Below are 23,889 nucleotides of genomic sequence, written 5' to 3'. Positions count from 1 at the left end.
CAATTACTCTCCCGGAGGGTGATGGGAAGCTGGAACTCACTGTCTGAATGGATCATATAGGCAGGAACCCTCACACCATTAAAGAAGCAGTTAGATGAGCACTTGTGCCTTGAGAAAGATAGAAAACTGGTGGGCAGACAAGAGTCGGAATAAACGGGGCTTTTTCCGAATGGCAGGCGGTGACTCATAAGGTACTGCAGGGATCGGTGATGGGACCACAGCTGTTCACAATATATATTAATGATTTAGATGAAGGGAATAATGTAATATCTCCACATTTGCAGATGACACAAAGCTGAATGGGAGGGTGAGCTGTGAGGAGGATGCAGAGAAGGTTCAGTGTGATGTGGACAAGCTGAGTGAGTGGGCAAATGCATGGCAGATGCAGTTTAATGCAGCGAACTGGAAGATGAGGAGAAATTACGACACCCAGAGAGTGGTCAGCTTGTGGAATTTGCGACCACAGAAAGTAGTTGAGGATAAAGCATTGTATGTATTCAAGAAGGAGTTAGATATTGCTCTTGAGGAGAAAGTGATCAAAGGATACGGGGATGGCGGGAAACTGAGCCAGGTACAGGCTGTTGAGTTGGATGATCAGCTATGATCATATTGAATGGTGGAGCAGGCCTGAAGGGCCGTTTGGTCTATTACTGCTCCTACATGTTTCTGTAGCAGACAAGGCTACGGATCAAGTACTGGAAAGAAGGATTAGAATGATAGCCAAAGGTCTTCTTGCTGTCCCGTAAAACTCACTGATTCTAATGTCAATGCAATTTCCGCACCTAAATGAAAATATATCAATGTAGTTGCTGCAACATAGAAATGCTGTGATGCAGAAATAGGCCATCCAGCCCATTAGACCTGTGCTGACAAGAGAAAATGCGAGAGGGTAAACAATAAACTTTTAATCCCACTTTCCGGTTCCCAGTTCCTTGCAGATCCAGGTACCTTTTTAAAAATAAATTTAGATGACCCAATTCTTTTTTCTCCAATTAAGAGGCAATTTAGCATGACCAATCCGCCTACCCTGCACATTTTTTTGGGTTGTGGGGATGAAACCCACGCAGACACGGGGAGAATGTGCAAACTCCACACGGACAGTGACCCAGGGCTGGGATTGAACGCAGGCCTTCAGCACCATGAGGTGGCAGTGCTAACCACTGTGCCACCATGCTACCTTTTTTCGGTCAGTGGTTAGCACTGCTGCCTCAAACCGGGTTGAATTCCGCGTGACTGTCTGTGTGGAGCTTGCATATTTTCCCCTTTATCTGCAAGGTTTTGTGTTTAATCATTCATGGGATGTAGGCATCGCTGACTGGGCCAGCATTTCTTGCCCATCCCTGAAGGCATTTCGGAGTCAAACATTGCTGTGGGTGTGAAGTAGGCCAGACCAGGTAAGGACAGCAGATTTCCTTCCCGAAAGGAATTAGTGAACCAGGTGGGTTTTTGCGACAATCGACATTGGCTGCCATCACCAGACTTTTAATTCCAGATTTTCTTTTTATTGAATACAAATTTCACCATCTAGGATTTGAACCTGGGTTCCCAGAGCACTTTTAATTTATTTATTAATTTGCAGGATGTGTGTGTGGTTGGTTAGGCCAGCATTTATTTCCCATCCGTAGTTGCCGTTCAGAAGGTGGTGATGAATCATAGAATTTACAGCCAGAAAGAGGCCATTCAGCCCATCGTGTCTGCATCGGCCCTTGGAAAGGGCACCCTAATTAAGCCCATGCCTCCACCCTATCCCCGTAATCCACGTAACCCCACCTAACCTTTTTGTCACCAGGGGCAATTTATCATGCCCAATCCACCTAACCAGCCCTTTGGACTATGGGAGGAAACCAGAGCACCTGGATTTGATATAATGCACTGATACACTGTGATCGGATACAATGCTCTGATACACTGTGATCGGATACAATGCTCTGATGCACTGCGATCGGATACAATGCTCTGATACACTGTGATCAGATACAATGCTCCGATGCACTATGATCGGATGCAATGCTCTGATGCACTGCAATCGGATACAATGCTCTGATACACTGTGATCGGATACAATGCGCTGAAACACTGTAATCGGATACAATGCTCTGACGCACTGCGATCGGATACAATGCTCTGATACTTTGTGATCAGATACAATGCTCTGATACACTATGATCGGATACAATGCTCTGATACACTGCGATCGGATACAATGCTCTGATACACTGTGATCGGATACAATGCGCTGAAACACTGTAATCGGATACAATGCTCTGATGCACTGCAATCGGATACAATGCTCTGACGCACTGTGATCGGATACAATGCTCTGATACACTGTGATCGGATACAATGCGCTGAAACACTGTAATCGGATACAATGCTCTGATGCACTGCAATCGGATACAATGCTCTGACGCACTGTGATCGGATACAATGCTCTGATGCACTGCGATCGGATGCAATGCTCTGATACACTACGATCGGATACAATGCTCTGATACTCTTGATAGGATACAATGTTCTAACACACAGTGATCGGATACAATGCTCTGATACACTGTGATCGGATACAATGCTCTGATACACTGTGATCGGATACAATGCTCTCATACACCGTGATCGGATACAATGCTCAGATACACTGTGATCGGAAACAATGCTCTGATAGATTGTGATCGGATACAATGCACTGATACATTGTGATTGGATACAATGCAGATACACTGTGATCGGATACAATGCTCTCATACTCTGTGATAAGTTGCAATGCTCTGATGCACTGTGATTGGATACAATGCTCTGATACACTGTGACCTGTCACAATGCCCTGGTACATTGTGGTCGGATACAATACACAGATACAATGTGATTGGATACAATGCTCTGATACACTGTGATGGGATATAATGCACTGATACACTGCAATCAAATACAATGCTCTGATACACTGTGATCAGATACAATGCTCTGATACACTGTGATCGGATATATTGCTCTCATACACTGTGATCGGATACAATGCACTAATACACTGTGATTGGATACAGTGCACTGATACACTGTGATCGGATACAATGCACTGATACACTGTGATTGGATACAGTGCACTGATACATTTTGATCAGATACAATGCTCTGATACACTGTGATCTGATACAGTGCACAAATACACTGTGATCCGATACAATGCTCTGATACACTGTGATCGGATACAATGCACAGATACACTGTGATCGGATATAATGCTCTGATACACTGTGATCGGATACAATGCAGTGATACACTGTGATCTGATACAGTGCACAGATACACTGTGAATGGATACAATGCTCTGATACACTGTGATCGGATACAATGCGCTGTTTCACTGTGATCGGATACAATGCACTAATACACTGTGATTGGATACAATGCACAGATACACTGTGATCGGATACAATGATCTGATACACTGTGATCGGATACAATGCTCTGATACACTGCGATCGGATACAATGATCTGATACACTGTGATCAGATACAATGCACAAATACACTGTGATCGGATACAATGCACAAATACACTGTGATCGGATACAATTCTCTGCTCTGATACACATAGACTGTGATCGGATACAATGCAGTGATAGACTGTGGTCGGATACAATGCACAGATACACTGTGATCGGATACAATGCTCTGATACACTGCGATCGGATACAATGCAGTGATACACTGTGATCGGATACAATGCTCTGATACACTGTGATCGGATACAATGCTCTGATACACTGCGATCGGATACAATGCAGTGATACACTGTGATCGGATACAATGATCTGATACACTGTGATCGGATACAATGCTCTCATACACCGTGATCGGATACAATGCTCTCATACACCGTGATCGGATACAATGCTCAGATACACTGTGATCGGATACAATGCACAAATACACTGTGATCGGATATAATGCAGTGATACACTGTGATCCGATACAATGCACAGATACACTGTGATCGGATACAATGCTCTGATACAGTGCGATCTGATGGGGGCGGGGCCGGGGAAGATTGACAGGGTGCGGCGCCCCGCCCCCTTTGAGACGAGCCTCCTTCCCGCCGGCCAATGGGAAGCGGAGAGCCGGGCGAGCCTCTGGCACGTGACGCGGGCGCTGCCAGCATGGAAGGAGGGAGCGCGTGACCGCGGGGGGGCTGCCGAGCGCGTGACCGCGGGCGGTGGGGGCTGCCGAGTGCGCGCCGAGCCCGGTCTTCACCACGTCCCGCGGCTCCTCAAAACAACAACAACAACAAGAACCAAATTGCGGGATGCGGCGGCATCGCCGAGCCAGGTCAGAGCGGAGTGAGGGAGGGGCAACTCCAGCCTCTCCTCCCCCCCCCCCCCCCGTCCCCTCATCCCCCCCTGTCCCCCCCCCTCTCCTCATCCCCCCCTGTCCCCCCCCCTCTCCTCATCCCCCCCTGTCCCCCCCCTCTCCTCATCCCCTGCCCTCACCTCACCCCCCTGTCCCCCTCACCCGAGATTGCCCAAATCTCTCCCTAAGCGCTGCAGGCCGGCCTGGCTGTGAGGGTTTGGCCAGTTTGCCAGGATGTGGTTACAGTGTAACTTTGCTGCAGAGTTGTGTGTCGGGTTTGTTATTGTGTCTGGCCCGGGGGGGAGGAAATGACTTTTCCCAACTTTCTGTGTCTCCCCCCCCCCCCCCCCTCCCTCCGAAGTGGATACTCTCACAGGCCCAGCCCCCACCGCTCTGATTGGCAGCTCCGCCAGCCAATGGGCGGCTTCAATCTGCGGCCGCCGCTCCTGGTTGGTGCAGAGCTGCAGCGGGCGGCCAATGGGCGCCGGGTCCGGGGGGCGCGCCCCCGTGTCTGAGTGGCTGATGCAATGTCAACCTGGAGCTGCCACAGCGCGCACTGCTCACCTGTCCCCGGGGGGGGCTGACCCACACCTGTCCCCGGGGGGGGGGGGGGGGGGGGCTGACCCACACCTGTCCCCGGGGGGGGGGCTGACCCACACCTGTCCCCGGGGGGGGGGGGGGGGGCTGACCCACACCTGTCCCCGGGGGGGGGGGGGGGGCTGACCCACACCTGTCCCCGGGGGGGGGGGGGGGCTGACCCACACCTGTCCCCGGGGGGGGGGGGGGGCTGACCCACACCTGTCCCCGGGGGGGGGGGGGGGCTGACCCACACCTGTCCCCGGGGGGGGGGGGGGGCTGACCCACACCTGTCCCCGGGGGGGGGGGGGGGCTGACCCACACCTGTCCCCGGGGGGGGGGGGTGACCCACACCTGTCCCCGGGGGGGGGGGGGGGCTGACCCACACCTGTCCCCCGGGGGGGGGGGGGGGGGGCTGACCCACACCTGTCCCCGGGGGGGCTGACCCACACCTGTCCCCGGGGGGGCTGACCCACACCTGTCCCCGGGGGGGGGGGGGGCTGACCCACACCTGTCCCCGGGGGGGGGGGGGGGGCTGACCCACACCTGTCCCCGGGGGGGGGGGGGTGACCCACACCTGTCCCCGGGGGGGGGGGGGCTGACCCACACCTGTCCCCGGGGGGGGGGGGGGGGGGCTGACCCACACCTGTCCCCGGGGGGGCTGACCCACACCTGTCCCCGGGGGGGGGGGGGGCTGACCCACACCTGTCCCCGGGGGGGGGGGGGGGGGGGGGCTGACCCACACCTGTCCCCGGGGGGGGGGGGTGACCCACACCTGTCCCCGGGGGGGGGGGGGGGGCTGACCCACACCTGTCCCCGGGGGGGGGGGGTGACCCACACCTGTCCCCGGGGGGGGGGGGGGGCTGACCCACCCCTGTCCCCCGGGGGGGGGGGGGGGGGGCTGACCCACACCTGTCCCCGGGGGGGCTGACCCACACCTGTCCCCGGGGGGGCTGACCCACACCTGTCCCCGGGGGGGGGGGGGGCTGACCCACACCTGTCCCCGGGGGGGGGGGGGGGGGGGGCTGACCCACACCTGTCCCCGGGGGGGGGGGGGGGGGGCTGACCCACACCTGTCCCCGGGGGGGGGGTGACCCACACCTGTCCCCGGGGGGGGGGGGGCTGACCCACACCTGTCCCCGGGGGGGGGGGGGGGGGGCTGACCCACACCTGTCCCCGGGGGGGCTGACCCACACCTGTCCCCGGGGGGGGGGGGGGCTGACCCACACCTGTCCCCGGGGGGGGGGGGGGGGGGGCTGACCCACACCTGTCCCCGGGGGGGGGGGGGGGCTGACCCACACCTGTCCCCGGGGGGGGGGGGGGGGGGGGGGCTGACCCACACCTGTCCCCGGGGGGGGGGGGGCTGACCCACACCTGTCCCCGGGGGGGGGGGGGGCTGACCCACACCTGTCCCCGGGGGGGGGGGGGGCTGACCCACACCTGTCCCCGGGGGGGGGGGGGGGCTGACCCACACCTGTCCCCGGGGGGGGGGGGCTGACCCACACCTGTCCCCGGGGGGGGGGGGGCTGACCCACACCTGTCCCCGGGGGGGGGGGGGGCTGACCCACACCTGTCCCCGGGGGGGGGGGGGGGCTGACCCACACCTGTCCCCGGGGGGGGGGGGGGCTGACCCACACCTGTCCCCGGGGGGGGGGGGGGGCTGACCCACACCTGTCCCCGGGGGGGGGGGGGGGGCTGACCCACACCTGTCCCCGGGGGGGGGGGGGCTGACCCACACCCACACCTGTCCCCGGGGGGGGGGGGGGCTGACCCACACCTGTCCCCGGGGGGGGGGGGGCTGGCCCACACCTGTCCCCGGGGGGGGGGGGGGGGCTGGCCCACACCTGTCCCCGGGGGGGGGGGGGGGGGGGCTGGCCCACACCTGTCCCCGGGGGGGGGGGGGGGCTGGCCCACACCTGTCCCCGGGGGGGGGGGGGGGCTGACCCACACCTGTCCCCGGGGGGGGGGGGGGGGGGGCTGACCCACACCTGTCCCCGGGGGGGGGGGGGGCTGGCCCACACCTGTCCCCGGGGGGGGGGGGGGGGGCTGGCCCACACCTGTCCCCGGGGGGGGGGGGGGGGCTGGCCCACACCTGTCCCCGGGGGGGGGGGGGGGCTGGCCCACACCTGTCCCCGGGGGGGGGGGGGGGGCTGGCCCACACCTGTCCCCGGGGGGGGGGGGGCTGACCCACACCTGTCCCCGGGGGGGGGGGGGGCTGACCCACACCTGTCCCCGGGGGGGGGGGGGCTGACCCACACCTGTCCCCGGGGGGGGGGGGGGGCTGACCCACACCTGTCCCCGGGGGGGGGGGGGGGGCTGACCCACACCTGTCCCCGGGGGGGGGGGGAGGGCTGGCCCACACCTGTCCCCGGGGGGGGGGGGAGGGCTGGCCCACACCTGTCCCCGGGGGGGGGGGGAGGGCTGGCCCACACCTGTCCCCGGGGGGGGGGGGGCTGGCCCACACCTGTCCCCGGGGGGGGGGGGCTGGCCCACACCTGTCCCCGGGGGGGGGGGGGGCTGACCCACACCTGTCCCCGGGGGGGGGGGGGGCTGACCCACACCTGTCCCCGGGGGGGGGGGGGGGGCTGACCCACACCTGTCCCCGGGGGGGGGGGGGGGGCTGACCCACACCTGTCCCCGGGGGGGGGGGGGGGGGCTGACCCACACCTGTCCCCGGGGGGGGGGGGGGGGGCTGGCCCACACCTGTCCCCGGGGGGGGGGGGGGGGGGCTGACCCACACCTGTCCCCGGGGGGGGGGGGGCTGACCCACACCTGTCCCCGGGGGGGGGGGGGGGGGCTGACCCACACCTGTCCCCGGGGGGGGGGGGCTGACCCACACCTGTCCCCGGGGGGGGGGGGGCTGACCCACACCTGTCCCCGGGGGGGGGGGGGGCTGACCCACACCTGTCCCCGGGGGGGGGGGGGGCTGACCCACACCTGTCCCCGGGGGGGGGGGGGGCTGACCCACACCTGTCCCCGGGGGGGGGGGGGGCTGACCCACACCTGTCCCCGGGGGGGGGGGGGGCTGACCCACACCTGTCCCCGGGGGGGGGGGCGGGGCTGACCCACACCTGTCCCCGGGGGGGCGGGGGCTGACCCACACCTGTCCCCGGGGGGGGGGGGGCTGACCCACACCTGTCCCCGGGGGGGGGGGGGGCTGACCCACACCTGTCCCCGGGGGGGGGGGGGGGCTGACCCACACCTGTCCCCGGGGGGGGGGGGGGCTGACCCACACCTGTCCCCGGGGGGGGGGGGGGGCTGACCCACACCTGTCCCCGGGGGGGGGGGCTGACCCACACCTGTCCCCGGGGGGGGGGGGGCTGACCCACACCTGTCCCCGGGGGGGGGGGGGGGGCTGACCCCCACCTGTCCCCGGGGAACTCACACCCACACCTGTCCCCGGGGAACCCACACCTGTCCCCGGGGGGGGGCTGACCCACACCTGTCCCGGGGGGCTGACCCACACCTGTCCCCGGGGAACTCACACCCACACCTGTCCCCTAGGGGGGGCTGACCCACACCTGTCCCCGGGGAACTCACACCCACACCTGTCCCCGGGGAACTCACACCCACACCTGTCCCCGGGGAACTCACACCCACACCTGTCCCCGGGGAACTCACACCCACACCTGTCCCCGGGGAACTCACACCCACACCTGCCCCGGGGAACTCACACCCACACCTGTCCCCGGGGAACTCACACCCACACCTGTCCCCGGGGAACTCACACCCACACCTGTCCCCGGGGAACTCATACCCACACCTGTCCCCGGGGAACTCACACCCACACCTGTCCCCGGGGAACTCACACCCACACCTGTCCCCGGGGAACTCACACCCACACCTGTCCCCGGGGAACTCACACCCACACCTGTCCCCGGGGAACTCACACCCACACCTGTCCCCGGGGAACTCACACCCACACCTGTCCCCGGGGAGCTGACCCACACCTGTCCCCGGGGGGACTGACCCACACCTGTCCCCGGGGGGGGGGCTGACCCACACCTGTCCCCGGGGGGGCTGACCCACACCTGTCCCGGGGGGGCTGACCCACACCTCTCCCCGGGGGACTGAACCACACCTGTCCCCGGGGGGACTGACCCACACCTGTCCCGGGGGGCTGACCCACACCTGTCCCCGGGGGGATGACCCACACCCACACCTGTCCCCGGGGGGGGGGGGGGCTGACCCACACCCACACCTGTCCCCTTGGGGGGACTGACCCACACCTGTCCCCGGGGAACTCACACCCACACCTGTCCCCGGGGGGACTGACCCACACCTGTCCCCGGGGAACTCACACCCACACCTGTCCCCGGGGGGCTGACCCACACCTGTCCCTGGGTGGGTGGTGACTCACACCTGTCCTCGGGCTCGGGGGGTGACCCACACCTGTGCCTGGGGTGGGGGGGAGGTGCCCCACACCTATGCCTGTGGTGGAGAGGGGTGACCCACACCTGTGCCTGGGGTGGAGGGGGGGTGACCCACACCTGTGCCCGGGGTGGAGGGGGGAGACCCACACCTGTACCCGGGGCAGAGGGGGCAGGTGACCCACACCTGTGCCCGTGGTGGAGGGGGGGGTGACCCACACCTGTGCCCGGGGTGGGGGGGTGACCCACACCTGTGCCCGGGGTGGAGGGGGGGGGAGACCCACACCTGTGCCTGGGGTGGAGGGGGCAGGTGACCCACACCTGTGCCCGTGGTGGAGGGGGGGTGACCCACACCTGTGCCCGGGGTGGGGGGGTGACCCACACTTGTGCCTGGGGTGGGGGGGTTACCCACACTTGTGCCCAGGGTGGGGGTGTGACCCACACCTGTGCCCGAGGTGGGGGGCTGACCCACACCTGTGCCCGTGGTGGGGGGGCTGACCCACACCTGTGCCGGGGGGGGCTGAGCCACACCCGTGCCCGGGTGGGGGCTGAACCACACCCGTGCGCAGGGGGTGGAGGTGACCCACACCTGTGCCCGGGTGGGTTGGTGACCCACACCTGTCCCTGGGGTGGGGGGGAGGTGACCCACACCTGTGCCTGGAGTGGGGGCTGGAGGTGACCCACACCTGTGCCGGGGTGGGGGGCGGTGACCCACACCTTTGCCTGGGGTGGGGGAGGGGAGGTGACCCATACCTGTGCCCCACACCTGTGCCCAGGGTGGGGGGGGAGGGAGGTGACCCACACCTGTGCCCGGGGTTGGGGGGGGAGGTGACTCACACCTGTGCCCGGGGTTGCGGGGGTGACCCACACCTGTGCCCGGGGTGGAGGGCGGTGACCCACACCTGTGCCCGTGGTGGAGGGGGGTGACCCACACCTGTGCCCGGGGTGGAGTGGGGAGACCCAAACCTGTGCCCGGGGTGGAGGGGGTAGGTGACCCACACCTGTGCCCGTGGTGGAGGGGGGGTGACCCACACCTGTGCCCGGGGTGGGGGGGTGACCCACACTTGTGCCCGGGGTGGGGGGGTGACCCACACTTGTGCCCGGGGTTGGGGGGTTACCCACACTTGTGCCCAGGGTGGGGGTGTGACCCACACCTGTGCCTGAGGTGGGGGGCTGACCCACACCTGTGCCCGTGGTGGGGGGGGCTGACCCACACCTGTGCCCGTGGGGGGGGGGGGGGCTGAGCCACAGCTGTGCCTGGGGGGGGGCTGAGCCACACCTGTGCCCGGGGGGGGGGGGGCTGAACCACACCCGTGCCCAGGGGGTGGAGGTGACCCACACCTGTCCCTGGGGGGTGGTGACCCACACGTGTCCCCGGGGTGGGGGGGGGGGGGGTGACCCACACCTGTCCCGAGGCAAGGGGGAGGAGACCCACACCTGTCTCAAGACGGGCGACCCAGACCTGTGGTCACACATCTCCCTTTCAAACAGGAGGAGACTAGGGAGGGGAGCACTAATTAGCCTCCATCCCATTTGAACAAGCTAAATGGCCTCCTCCTGTCGTATATTTCTGGAGTAGTAGAGATTGCAAACACTGGGATCATTTCAGGATCAATTAGGTATTGCATGTTTGGGGATTCTATGGGTGAAAGAAGGTGGACCTGAGGCTAGAGCAGAGGTTGCTGGCAGACTTGGACCTTTGCATTCACTCTTTTAAAAAATGTTAAAAGAAATTTAGAGCACCAATTTTTTTTTAATACAATGAAGGAGCAACTTAGCAACCCTTGGCCGGGATCAAACCTTTGCATTCACTCTTGACTGCATGGGCTGGCTGATCCATCTGAAAGCAAATAAGTACAGCATGATGCACATGACCACATTTTGGACAATGTCCTACCACCTGTTTTTTTTTTTGGATGGTATTTTTGGAAATTTTAATGCTAAGCCGCTTTACAGAACACGATGACCATGTGACCGGAATCCTGCGTTGATAAAGCAGGCATGTAAATGGATGGAATGAAATGAAAATCGCTTATTGTCACAAGTAGGCTTCAATGAAGTTACTGTGAAAAGCCCCTAGTCACCACATTCCGGCACCTGTTCGGAAAGGCTGGTATGGGAATTGAACCCGTGCTGCTGGCCTGCCTTGGTCTACTTTAAAAACCAGCGATTTAGCCCTCTGCTAAACCAACCCCTAAATAAATGCCCTCCAGAAACTAGAGAGAGCACGGGGGGAACGTAAATATGTTATTAACTTTATGATTCAAATCACATGTGAAATCAAATTAATTAGTATCCAGTTTCTTTCATAAAGACGATTTTAAACAAATCCTAATCTTTGTCTTGCGCATTTTCGCATCCGGCTGGTTAGATCTAGATTATAATTATTCGATAAATGTTCAGTGAATAACGTGTAACAAGTGGGTCTTTCTAGTGTATCTGATTGTCTGTTTTAAAACTATTTCCTGAAGCATGTTATGCTACATCTGGTTCTTAACTGTAGCCAGGGCACACCTGTTGTAGAATTATCATTTTTATCTTCTTATGGTGGCTGAACATGTAGTAAACAAAGGGAATTTTGAGCACGTTGCTTCAAATTGAAATGGTGAAACTGTGCATTATTTTCTTTTTTTTTAACTTGTTTTCATTTTTAATCAGTTCTATTTCTCTCCTGAATATATTGTCTCCTTCCACATGTTTCAGTCATTATTGATGTCTGTGGCCAGCTTACATTTAGGAGCCCCGCTTTGTACTGAGAATTGAAATTAGACAATCCTTTCCTGATGAATGGTTAGACCATAATGTTGCCCAGAAAAGTAGAAATTTGGGGATGTGGGGGGGGGGGGGGAATATAAGAGACAATATTTCAACAAAATAACAGTATATCTATGGAACAGGCTTCCTCAGAAACATCAAGCAGTTAGTGTTGAACCACTCATGTAAATTCCCAAGAATTTTTTCAGATTGGTTTTAGTGTTACAGTATCTGTGTAAATTGAGACATGATGACGTACGAACAATGTTGGACACGTAAAGACTGTCTGGCCCATCCAGCCAGTCCCCCACAATTGCAATATCTTGTGTATCACAATGTAAGCACTCCCCACCTCACCCAAAACCATCCGAGCTCCTGGGAGGGCTCGGTGAGAAAACAGATAAAACACAAACAAAGTTGGGGATTAAAAAATCTGGGGAATTCTTCTCTCGCACATCTAGGCAATTGAAACAGGCCTAGGAGGTCACTCTCGCCCTGAATTTCCTACCCTTTTTTAAGAGAAGGAATTCAACGCGTCAGCATCTATCACCTGATCTCAACTTAGATCTGACTTTATTCCACTTAAAATTGTGATCTCTGGTCCACCCTAGTCTATACAATTGGAACAAACTGTAGACCGGGACACAGCCTTAATTACTTCCATTAAAATCTGTCATTAAACAGATCATCCCCTCCATCTATTCCTCTGAAAAACGTTGCTATCTAAGATGTTTTATACTGTGAGTTAGCCTCGTGTCCCTCCTCTGCACCCTTTCCAAAGTCTCAGTAATGCCCACCACATGAGGAGACCAAACTTGCAACATTATTCCAAATGAGTTCTGACCAACACCCAGTACAATGCCAAAATAATATAAAAGCAAATCGTGGCAGATGTTGGAAATATGAAAAAAGAATACAAAGTTCTGGGGGAAAAAACTCTGCAGCTCTGGCAGCATCTGTCGAGAGAAAGAGTTAACTTTTCAGGTCCAATATAACTCTTCCGCAGAGTCATGGAAATGCTCATGTTTCATTTCCAGAATTGTGCACCAAAGTGGTCAAACCTCTTTCCTTCTCCATCTTCCATCATGTCTGTCACTAAAGATTGTGTAGTAAGTGGCAGCACGGCAGCACAAGTGGATAGCACTGTGGCTTCATAACGGCAAGGTCCCAGGTTCGATTCCCCGCTGGGTCACTGTCTGTGCGGAGTCTGCACTTCCTGCCCGTGTCTGCGTGGGTTTCCTCCGGGTGCTTCCGGGTTTCTTCCCACAGTCCAAAGACGTGCAGGTTAGGTGGATTGGCCATGCCAACTTGCCCTTAGTGACCAAAAAAAAAGGTTAGGAGGGGTTATTGGGTTACGGGGATAGGGTGGAAGTGAGGGCTTAAGTGGGTCGGTGCAGACTCGATGGGCCAAATGGCCTCCTTCTGCACTGTATGTTCTATGCTCTAAGTGTAGTGAGGTGTGGGTAACCTTGTACATTGGTTCTCAAATCTTTCCACCACTGGGGATTTCCTTTCCGTTTGTCTGGAATCTGCGGCAGGGGAATTGACTGCCATGATCAGCTTTATTGTTGTTGTATCAGAGGTCGAAAGTGATCTTTTTTCGTCAAGAAATTCCTACGTTTGCAAAAGCTTTGCATAATTTGGTGCTTCCCATCATATGGCTCCTATGTTTAAACTGGCAGGTGCACATTTTTTCAAATATATTTGTTCATGGGGATGTGGACAATGCTGGCTTTGCCAGCGTTTATTGCCCATCGCTTATTGCCCTTGAGAATAATCATTCAAATCAATCGATAACTTCCCCTCGTCCTAACAGAGTTCTGGTACACTGGGGTCTTGAAAGGGAGTGAGAGTTAGTCCTGGAAATGTAACATCCTTCAACAGCTTCTCTGGCATCTCTTTAAATAGAACGCAGACTTGTTTGACCTCTGTGTCTTGGAAAGTATTACTGAACTATGTGCGTCTGGCTCTGCCCTAATCCACTTCAGGTTCCTTACACTTTGAGCTGCAATTTTAGTCTAGGTGCCAGTGGCAGAAACTCACATACAGTTTTTTAAACAAACTAGGAGCAGGAATAGGCCACTCAGTCCTTCAATAAGATCCTGGCTGGTCTAATTGTAACCTCCACCACCCCCCCCCCCCCCTCCCGTTCCTGCTAACCCCCCCCCCCCCCGTTCCTGCTTAAAACCCCCCCCCCCCCCCCCCCCCATAACCTATCACCCCCTTGTTAGCACAAATTCATCCATCTCGGCCTTCAAAATATTTTAAAGGCTCTGCCTGCACTGCCTTTTGAGGAAGAGAGTTCCAGAGACTCCCCCCCCCCCCCCCAGAGAAAAAACTTCTACTCATCTCTGTCTTAAATGAGCGACCCCTTATTTTTATACCGTGACCCCCCTAGTTCTAGTATTTCCCACAAGAGGAAATATCCTCTTCACATCCACCCTGTCAGTACCCAAGGGTCTCAAAGGTTTCAATCAAGTTGCCTCTTACTCTTCTAAGCTCTTGCAGATACAAGCCTAACCCCACCATCCTTTCTGCCTAGGACAACCCGTCCATTCCTTGAATTAGACTAGTAAACCTTCTCTGAATGGCTTCTAACACATTTACACCTTTCCATAAAGAAGGAGACTAACACTTTACACAATACTCCCGATGTGGTCTCACCAGTACCCTGTACAACTGAAGCATAACCTTTTGTACTTTTATAATCGACTCCCCTCACAATAAACAATAACATTCTAGTAGTTTTCCGAATTACTTGCTGTACCTGCATACTGTACTAACCATTTGTGGTTCATGCAGGAAGACACCCATATCTCGCTGGGTGTCGGGGATCTGAAATCTTTCACCATTTTGATAATAAGCTTCTTTTATTCCTCTTGCCAAAATGGACAATTTCACATTTGCGCACATTGCACTCCAGTTGCCAAATCTTTGCCCACCCATTTAACCTGTCTGTTGTCCCTTTGCAGCCTCCTTATGTCCTCTTCACAACTTACTTTCCTACCTATCTCTGTGTCATCGTCAAATTTGGCAACATGGGTGGGATTTCCCAGACCTCCCCGCGCTGCCGAAGGTGACCCCACCTCGTTAGATTATCAGTAGCATATGCAGAAGTACTCGTATGTATTATAAGAATGGTCTGCATTGCGAATCTACTCAAAATTAATTTCTGCATCAGTAAAACTGAATTTTCACAAATAGAGCAGTGGATTTAGACCATAAGATGTAGGCCACTCGGCCCATCGAGTCTGCCGCACCATTCTATGAGATCACGACTGACCTGATAATCCTCAACTCCACTTTCACACCGTATCACCATAACCTTTGATTCCCTTTTTAAAGGAGACATAATAAAAATATAGATGTATCTTTTTTTTGGAGGGGGCCATTTGGCCCTTCGAACCTTCTCCACCATTTGATAAATCATGGCTGATCTAATTGTGCACTTTTCTGTCCGACCCCATTAACTTCCTTGTCTATCAAAATTCTGGGGAGCCTTGGACTAGATCGTGTTGTGAGAAATATTTGTTTGAAACAATTCAGTTTTGTGTGATAACCTCTTTTGGGGCATAAACGTCTCTAAGCCCACCATGGGTCCACACCTTTATTTGACAGGAAGTCTCACTTTTAAGCCTGTACTATGCTCATTAAGCCAAATTGCTTTATTATTTTGTGACTTTAATGTTTCAAGCACTTCCTGCAGTGATCGAGTGTTATTGCGCAGTTCAATAAGGTGCCAGTTAGACATTAAGTAATGTAAGAAGTGTTATGGGCCAGGGTTGAGAGAACCCCAAAGTGTATCATGGAGTTCACCTGACCCACAACTTTTAATAGCTTGTGGTATAGAACAAAGAAAATTACAGCACAGGAACAGGTCCTTCGGCCCTCCCAGCCTGCGCCGATCCAGATCCTTTATCTAAACCTGTCGCCTATTTTCCAAGGATCTACTTCCTTCTGTTCCCCGCCCGTACATGTATCTGTCTAGATGCATCTTAAATGATGCTATTGTGCCCGCCTCTACCACCTCCGCTGGCAAAGCATTCCAAGTACCCTCTGCGTAAAAAAACTTTCCACGCACATCTCCCTTAAGCTTTCCCCCTCTCACCTTGAAATCGTGACCCCTTGTAATTGATACCCCCACTCTTGGGAAAAGCTTGTTGCTATCCACCCTGTCCATACCTCTCATAATTTTGTCGACCTCAATCAGGTCCCCCCCTCAACCTCCATCTTTCCAACGAAAACAATCCTAATCTACTCAACCTTTCTTCATAGCTAGCACCCTCCATACTAGGCAACATCCTGGTGAACCTCCTCTGCACCCTCTCTAAAGCATCCACATCCTTCTGGTAATGTGGCAACCAGAACTGCACGCAGTATGGGGAGCACACGGCCCACTCTACAGGTGTGGTACAACAGAAATGCAAAAGTAATTTTTAAAGCAAAACCATGTTTATTCTATGAACTCAAGTTAACCTTTTTGAAAAATACAGTGAACATCTTAGCAACCATCAATTCAAATACAACCCCCAAAGAATACAACACTGAGTAATCCTTAATAACTTCCCAAACAACATCCAGAAGACAGAAGAAACACCTTTTAACAGAAGCACATCAGGTTTACATTCACTACTGAAAACATTCATAATTCTGAATTCACCAAATGATCAAGGGATAGTCTTTTCATGGCAGAGAGATCAACAGCACACCTCTGTCTGGCTTCAGCTCCAACACTGAAAACGAAACTATAAAACACCCTGCAGCAAACAGCCTAAAACAAAAGTAAAAAGCTGACAGACAGCCCAGCTCCACCCACACTCTGACATCACTGATAAACACCCATTTCTTACAGGCACTCTTGCATGACAGAAGGTTCACCATAGTGCAGCTGTGACAGCCAGAATCGTATTGTGAAAGAACACTGATTCTGAGAGCTGGGTTTATGACACCAGACACGCTCTTTGCAGGACAGCAATGTGTTTTGCTCGGAGGCTGTGCTGCTCTGCTCTGAAGTAGCTCCTGCAGAGGGAAGGCGTGAATGACCAACTCCACTCCCTTTGGCAGCTAAATGCACGGGTTGGGACAAAAGGCTGGAACTGAGACCAGTTCTGCCTGTTGTTTGGTCATGAGGCAAAACACACGGAAGAAAACTAACGTGGAAAGCAATAAATCCCCTGGGCGTGCAGCCCTGCAGAGAGCTTTCTTCTGTCCCAACTGCAGTACATCCGATCTGTTTGCTATATGTCCCCGAGCAATTCTTTATTTTCATCTTTCCTGTACTTTTCTCTGAAGGCACAAATCCACACAGGGCTGTTTTCATGTCAGCCAGTCACGGACTGGTGCATTGCTGCTGTCAGCCAAGACGCTGACTGTCGGGAGGTCCATGCGGGTGCGGCATGTCGCAGAATGCCTCTGCCCAGTCCCAGCAGGGACTGAGTGAGTGACAATCGCCAGTGGGAATGCTGAGCAGATTATCCTTCCTGTCTTACTAACCCAGGGGTGCTGAGGCCAACTGAAATCCCCGCTCAGTCTTTCCTCCACCCGCCACGTAAGGCGAGTCATCTCAAAATTGCAGAGATTTCATAGAAAAGCTACTACGAAAGAGAAATATGTATATGTACCAACGTTTTTCATGACCACATCCCAAAGTGTGATCCAACTAATGAAGTACTTTGAAGTGCAGTAATTGTTGTAGTGTAGGAGACATGGCAGGCAATTTAAGCACAGCAAACTACCACTCGCAGCAATGTGATAGTGACCAGATAATCAGTTTTAATGGTGTTGATGGAGCGATAAATATTGGCCAAGACCCAGTTATAACTCCTCTGCTCTTCAAATTAGCGCCATGGGTAATTTTACATTCACCCAAGAGGGCAGATGGAGCCTTAGTTTAGGACCCTGTCGAAATGTCGTTTAAAAGCTACAATAAGGCCTGCACGGTGGCACAGTGGCTAGCACTGCTGCCTCATGGCGCTGAGGACCCGGGTTCAATCCGGCCCCGGTTAGCTGTCTGTGTGGAGTTTGCACATTCTCCCCGTGTCTGCGTGGATCTCACCTCCACAACCAAAAAAGATGTGCAGGGTAGGTGGATTGGCCACGCTAAATTGCCCCTCAATTGGAAAAAAATGAATTGCGCACTGTAAATTTAAGAAAAACTAAAATAAGGATGGCACGGTGGCGCAGTGGTTATCATAGATCATAGAATTTACAGTGCAGAAGGAGGCCATTCAGCCCATCGAGTCTGCACCGGCTCTTGGAAAGGGCACCCTACCCAATGTCAACACCTCCACCCTATCCCCAAAACCCCATAACCCAGTAACCCCACCCAACACCAAGGGCAATTTTGGACACTAAGGGCAATTTATCACGGCCAATCCACCTAACCTGCACATCTTTGGACTGTGGGAGGAAACCGGAGGAAACCCACGCAGACACGGGGAGAACGTGCAGACTCCGCACAGACAGTGACCCAAGCCAGAATCGAACCTGGGACCCTGGAGCTGTGAAGCAATTGTGCTATCCACAAGGCTACCGTGCTGCCCATGGTTAGGACTGCTGCCTCACGGCGCCGAGGTCCTGGGTTCGATCCCGGCCCCGGGTCACTGTCCATGTGGAGTTCGCATATTCGTGTCTGCGTGGGTCTCACCCCCCCCCCACAACCTAAAGATGTGCAGGGTAGGGGGATTGTCCACACTAAAATGCCACTTAGCTGGGGAAAAAAAACTAATTGGGTACTCTAAATTTTTTTTTTTAAAAGCTGAAATATAATCAAGAAATCGTTGAACATACTCCAGATCAGGCAGAGAAACAAAAGTTAACATTTCGGGTTGGTGACTTATTGTCAGATCTGCTACCGAGGAGACACAGTCAAGGTCCAACCCTGCGTAAGAGCCACTAATAGTCTCTGTACATGTCTCTAGACATTCTGTCAGTATCTCCATTAGTCAATCGCCACATTTTCCTGAATTTACGACAAGGTCATAATTATTTCTAAACTTCCCAGTGTTGTTGGTTTAGCTTAGACTGGCCAACTCTGGCCAGGCCAGGAGTCAATGCAAGCGGTTCTTCTGTGTCTGTGGTTTCAATTCCATTGCTTTATTGGAGAGTCAGAAAGAGCCAGTGCTGCACCCAGTAAGGTATAAAGTGAATTTTGTTACCATTTAGGACAAACCATGATTTCAATCTGAGCCCATTCAGCAGATCCCCTAGATTTTTCATGTGTGGAACGATCTGTCTGGACTGTACACAGAACAATACCTTTCACTACCTCGGTACACCTGACAGTAAACCCAAATCCAAATCTGCCACATCCCAATCCTTAACCTTAGCCTCAAATCAGGGGAATTTCAAGCATTTATTACAGCTGTGTGATCTACAAACACTCAGGTGTTTGTTTTATGAGGGAATAGGTAACAGGAGAGATTAACATTGATAGAAATCTTTTTTGCATTTAGAATGTTTAAATGACTCGTTTTAATTTATTTTGTTTCCTAACGTCTTTGCAGATGAAAGCTTACTTTGTGGTGGTGAGTTACAAATACTGAGCATCAAGGCACAGCACTCTGCTTTTTCATCTCGTCAAGGTTTCACGTTTATTACTGTACTGCATTTTGAATTGCCTGGAGCTTGGAAGGCAAATGGTCTCATTAAACCGCAGTGAGCCACTGTGTATTACTGATCTGCTGACACCTTCGGGGAGCCACTGTAGCGTGCGACATGGTGAATTGGCACCGAGCTCATCGCTGCTTGAAGATGGTGGCAGTGACGGATGCAGCCCTCGTTCCTGCTCAAGCCCAGACTCCCAGGATACCAGCTACAGCAGCATCAGCTCCAGCCTGCTGGGGAAATGTAGCGTGATGGGGATGCTGGTGTCGAAACTTGACACCCGTCAAGCCACCGGCGCTGGGGCCTCCTCGGAGGTGTTCGAAGCTCAGGTGAAGATGCCCGACTTTTGTTCCACTTTGCCCGGCGACTTCATCCCCACGCTGGAGGAAATCGAGGAATTCCTGAAAGAGAAAATGGAAATATTCAAAGACGGGCTTTCGGAAAACAGTGCGGCCACGGAAATCAAAGTAGAGGTGAAATCGGAAACCTCGGGCGACTCTTCATTGGATTCCAGTGGATGTTTTATGTCATCGCCCGAGGTCAACGGGCATGGACCTACTCCAGAGGGGACGGTAACAGCTGCAACTGGGAGCGTTCCCATGCTTCTTCAGCTCCAGCCTGTCCAGGTTCCCAGTCCGTGCCAAACTCCAAACAGCGTGAAACTGACTCAGCTGGTTGTCAACGTCCAGGGTCAAACCTTTGCCTTGGTACCTCAGCAGGTCCAGGCTCCAGCAAACAGTGCAACCCGCCAGTTTGTAAAGATTGCTCCCCTGCCCTTAGCCGCCAGGTCCGTGGCCGTCAGTAGCTTGGTGAATGTGGTTGAGGCCACCCAGAAGCTCCAGAAATCATCCTCCGCCGACGTAATCAGAGTGCACAAGTGCTCGTTCCCAGGATGCAATAAGATGTATACCAAAAGCAGCCATTTAAAGGCACACTACCGACGCCACACCGGGGAGAAGCCTTACTCCTGCACATGGCCAGATTGTGGCTGGCGGTAAGTCAATTAAACGTCCATTAACATATTAAAAATGCGTCCCTTTGTGCGGCTTCTGCCTGCAAAATCTTGCTTTATTCTCCTCGTGTTTGTGTCATTTAAAAAAAAAAATTCCAGTGTTTGCATTTAAGAAGGGAGCTGCTGTTAAAATCTGTCTTGCGTTTACACCTTCCAGTTCTTCCAGTTGTAGTTCAAGGAAACTCTGCTCTGCATCCCAAATCCTTTTTATGCAACTTGTAACGCAACACCAATGTTATTATCTAAAGACTAAAGACAACATTGTGTGGTGGCCTAGTGGTAATGTCACTGTACTAGTAATCTAGCTGATGCTCTGGGGGCACGGGTTCAAATCTCACCACAGCAGCTGATAAACTTTGAATTCAATGAACAAATCTTCAGTTAAAAGCTGGTCTTGTGACTAGTGGTGTTCCACAGGGATCGGTGCTAGGGCCACTGTTGTTTGTGGTACACATAAACGATTTCGAGGAAAGTGTAGCTGGTCTGATTAGTAAGTTCGCAGATGACACGAAGGTTGGCGGAGTGGCAGATAGTGTTGAGGATTGTCAGAGGATACAGCAGGACAGAGATAGGTTGGAGACTTGGGTGGAGAAATGGCAAATAGAGTTTAATCCAGACAAGTGTGGGGTAATGCATTTTGGTAGGTCTAACATCGAGGGGAAATACACAGTAAATGGCAAAATCCTTAGGAATATAGAAAGTCAGAGAGATCTGGGCGTGCAGGTCCACAGATCTTGGAAAGCGGCAACACAAGTGGGCAAGGTAAGCATACAAAATGCTTGTCTTCATTGATGGGGTATCAAGTATAAAAACTGGCAAGTCATGCTACAGTTGTATAGAACCTTGGGAAGGTTGCACTTAGAATATTGCGCACAATTCTGGTCGCCACACTACCAGAAGGATATGGAGGCTTTGGAGAGGGTGCAGAGAAGGTTTACCAGGATGTTGCCTGGTCTGGAGGGTGTTAGCTATGAGGAGAGGCTAAATAAACTCGGACTGTTTTCATTAGAACGACGGGGTTGAAGGGTGACCTGATAGAGGTCTATAAGATTATGAGGGGCATGGATAGAGTGGATGGGCATACACTCTTTCCCAGGGTTGAGGGATCAGTCACTATGGGACCTAGGTTTAAGTTCCATGGGGCAAGGTTTAGAGGAGATGTGTGAGGCAGGTTTTTTTTTACACAGAGGGTGGTGAGTGCCTGGAACGTGTTGCCGGGGGGGTTGTGGAAGCAGATACATAACGGTGTTCAAAAGGCAACTTGACAAACACATGGATAGGATGGGTATAGAGGGATACGGCACAAGGAAGTGCTGAGGGTTTTGGCCAAGGTTGGTACGATGACCGGTACAGGCTTGGAGGGCCAAAGAGCCTGTTCCTGTGCTACATTGTTCTTTGTTCTTTATTGGCCATGAAACCATTGTCGATTATCCCAAAAACCCATGTGGTTTACTAATTTTTTTTTTTTAGAGAAGGAAATCTGCAATCCTGAGCTGCTCCATGTTTTCAGACCCTCGGCAGTGTGGTTGACCCTGAACTGCCCTCTGAAATGGCCGAGCAAGCTCCTCGGTTCAAGGGCAATAAGGGATGGGCAACAAATGCTGGTCTTGCCTGTGATGTCCACAATCCCATGAAAGGATAAATTTAACAAAAACTTTAAAATGAGGTTGTATCTACACTAGTCCAATAACCCCCCCCCCCCGCCTTCTCATTCTAAAGAGAAGTCTTAACCTCTCCTGTGAACCAACATTTTTGTTTTGCAGTTGTTGAGATTTGACTGAAAGATTATTAAAGTTTCAGCCGGCGGTGCTTTGCTGTTTTAGGTCATGGATATGTTTGGAAGGGTGAAGCCCATAAAGAATGAAACCATCTGAGCGTTTAGATTTGATTATTTTACCCAAACCCATGAGAACTGCTGGACTGAAGTTGCAGTTTTGATTTTATGCACGACCCGGGCATGAGACGAGGGCCAGGAAATCATTGTTGTCTGTAAAATTCAGACATGTCGAACAGTTTTATTATTCAAACGTTTTGCCCAGGTGCTCTTATTTACGAGATGAACAAAGGACAGATACAAGTTAACAATTTAGCCCAAGTTTATTTTCAAACACAATAAGACAGTTATCCTCACCAATTATCCCAACTATAATGTGCCTAAGATTCTTAATACACTTGTGCCGATGAACTGGCTCGAGCTGTGCATCCAATTCTCTGGGTCTTGGTCAGATCCGGGCCTTCGTCTGTGAAGGTTGGTCTCGCACGCTGCTTCCTTCTGTCCTCTGGTTCGCCGTTGAATCTACTCCGCTGCCTCTGCGTCAGGTCTTCGCTGGGGAGGATCTCTGGATACCTGCTTCTATTCCCCCTCTCTTCGTGTCCTTCCAGAAGCTTCTCTGGCCCTCAGCCAACGAGGTCACTGGGCAGGAGTCGCAACACCCAATGGAGTTGCCGATTGTGACTCGGCCGACCACCAGGAACCCCCCCCCCCCCCTCGAGGTCCATCCTCCGGTGCATTGTCGGCACATAACCCTGTCCCATATAAAGTGATCTAGGTTCCAAAAGGTCTGGCTTCATCTAGACAATCCACCACAGTTAATCCATTTGAATGGGGCTGATTATCTTACAATGTTCTTGTTTGCACGACAGGCCCAGACGTGCCCCGGCTTTCTATCTCTGTCCAGTGTATTCGACTTTGGCTCTTTGCCTACCCATCAGGCCTGTCTGTGGCTCTGACTGTGGTTTGAATGTAAAGTGTCCAATTGTATGTCGGGCCTAAGTATGAGGCTGTTGGCCATTTTACCACACTTTCAATCTGCTCCATGCTCTCTTTCACCGCAAGTGCGAAAATGGGATTTCCAGTGAAGTTATAGCAGAACACTAAGAAATACCCAGCTCAGGGGGGTGTTTTATTAATTGTTGAAAAACGCCAGTTGAAAGGTTTTAAATGCCGCTATCGTACTGGCTCCCACCACCTCCCCAGGCAGAGCTTTCCATGTATTTACCATGCTCTGTGTAAAAAAAAAAACTTGCCTCGCACATCTGTTCTAAACTTTTCCCCACGCACTTTAAACCTAAGTCCCCTAGTACTTGACTCTCCTACCCTAGGAAAGAGCATCTGACTATCCACTCTGCCCATGCCACTCATAATCTTGTAGACTTCTATCAGGGTGCCTCTCAACCTCCGTCATTCCAGTGAGAACAGACCGAGTTTATCTAACCTCTCCTCCT

At 54.0% G+C, this 23,889-nt stretch overlaps 1 protein-coding gene across 2 annotated transcripts in view; it reads left to right on the top strand.

Annotated features, from left to right (window-relative positions):
• The first annotated feature begins 4,140 nt into the window (after window positions 1–4,140).
• Window positions 4,141–23,889, top strand: part of LOC119978324 (Krueppel-like factor 15) — a 34,837-nt gene continuing 15,088 nt past the window's right edge. For both annotated transcript variants that reach the window (XR_005463421.1, XM_038819866.1), the window contains exons 1-2: window positions 4,141–4,326; window positions 19,553–20,646. Coding sequence is in view for 1 of the 2 variants with exons in the window: in XM_038819866.1 (XP_038675794.1) it covers window positions 19,685–20,646 (962 nt within the window). In the remaining variant the exon portion in view is untranslated. The remainder of the gene's footprint in view (window positions 4,327–19,552; window positions 20,647–23,889) is intronic.

This window comes from Scyliorhinus canicula, chromosome 15, assembly GCF_902713615.1.
Source record: "Scyliorhinus canicula chromosome 15, sScyCan1.1, whole genome shotgun sequence".
Taxonomy (NCBI): Eukaryota; Metazoa; Chordata; class Chondrichthyes; order Carcharhiniformes; family Scyliorhinidae; genus Scyliorhinus; species Scyliorhinus canicula.
This window is presented reverse-complemented; position numbering and strand designations above follow the sequence as displayed.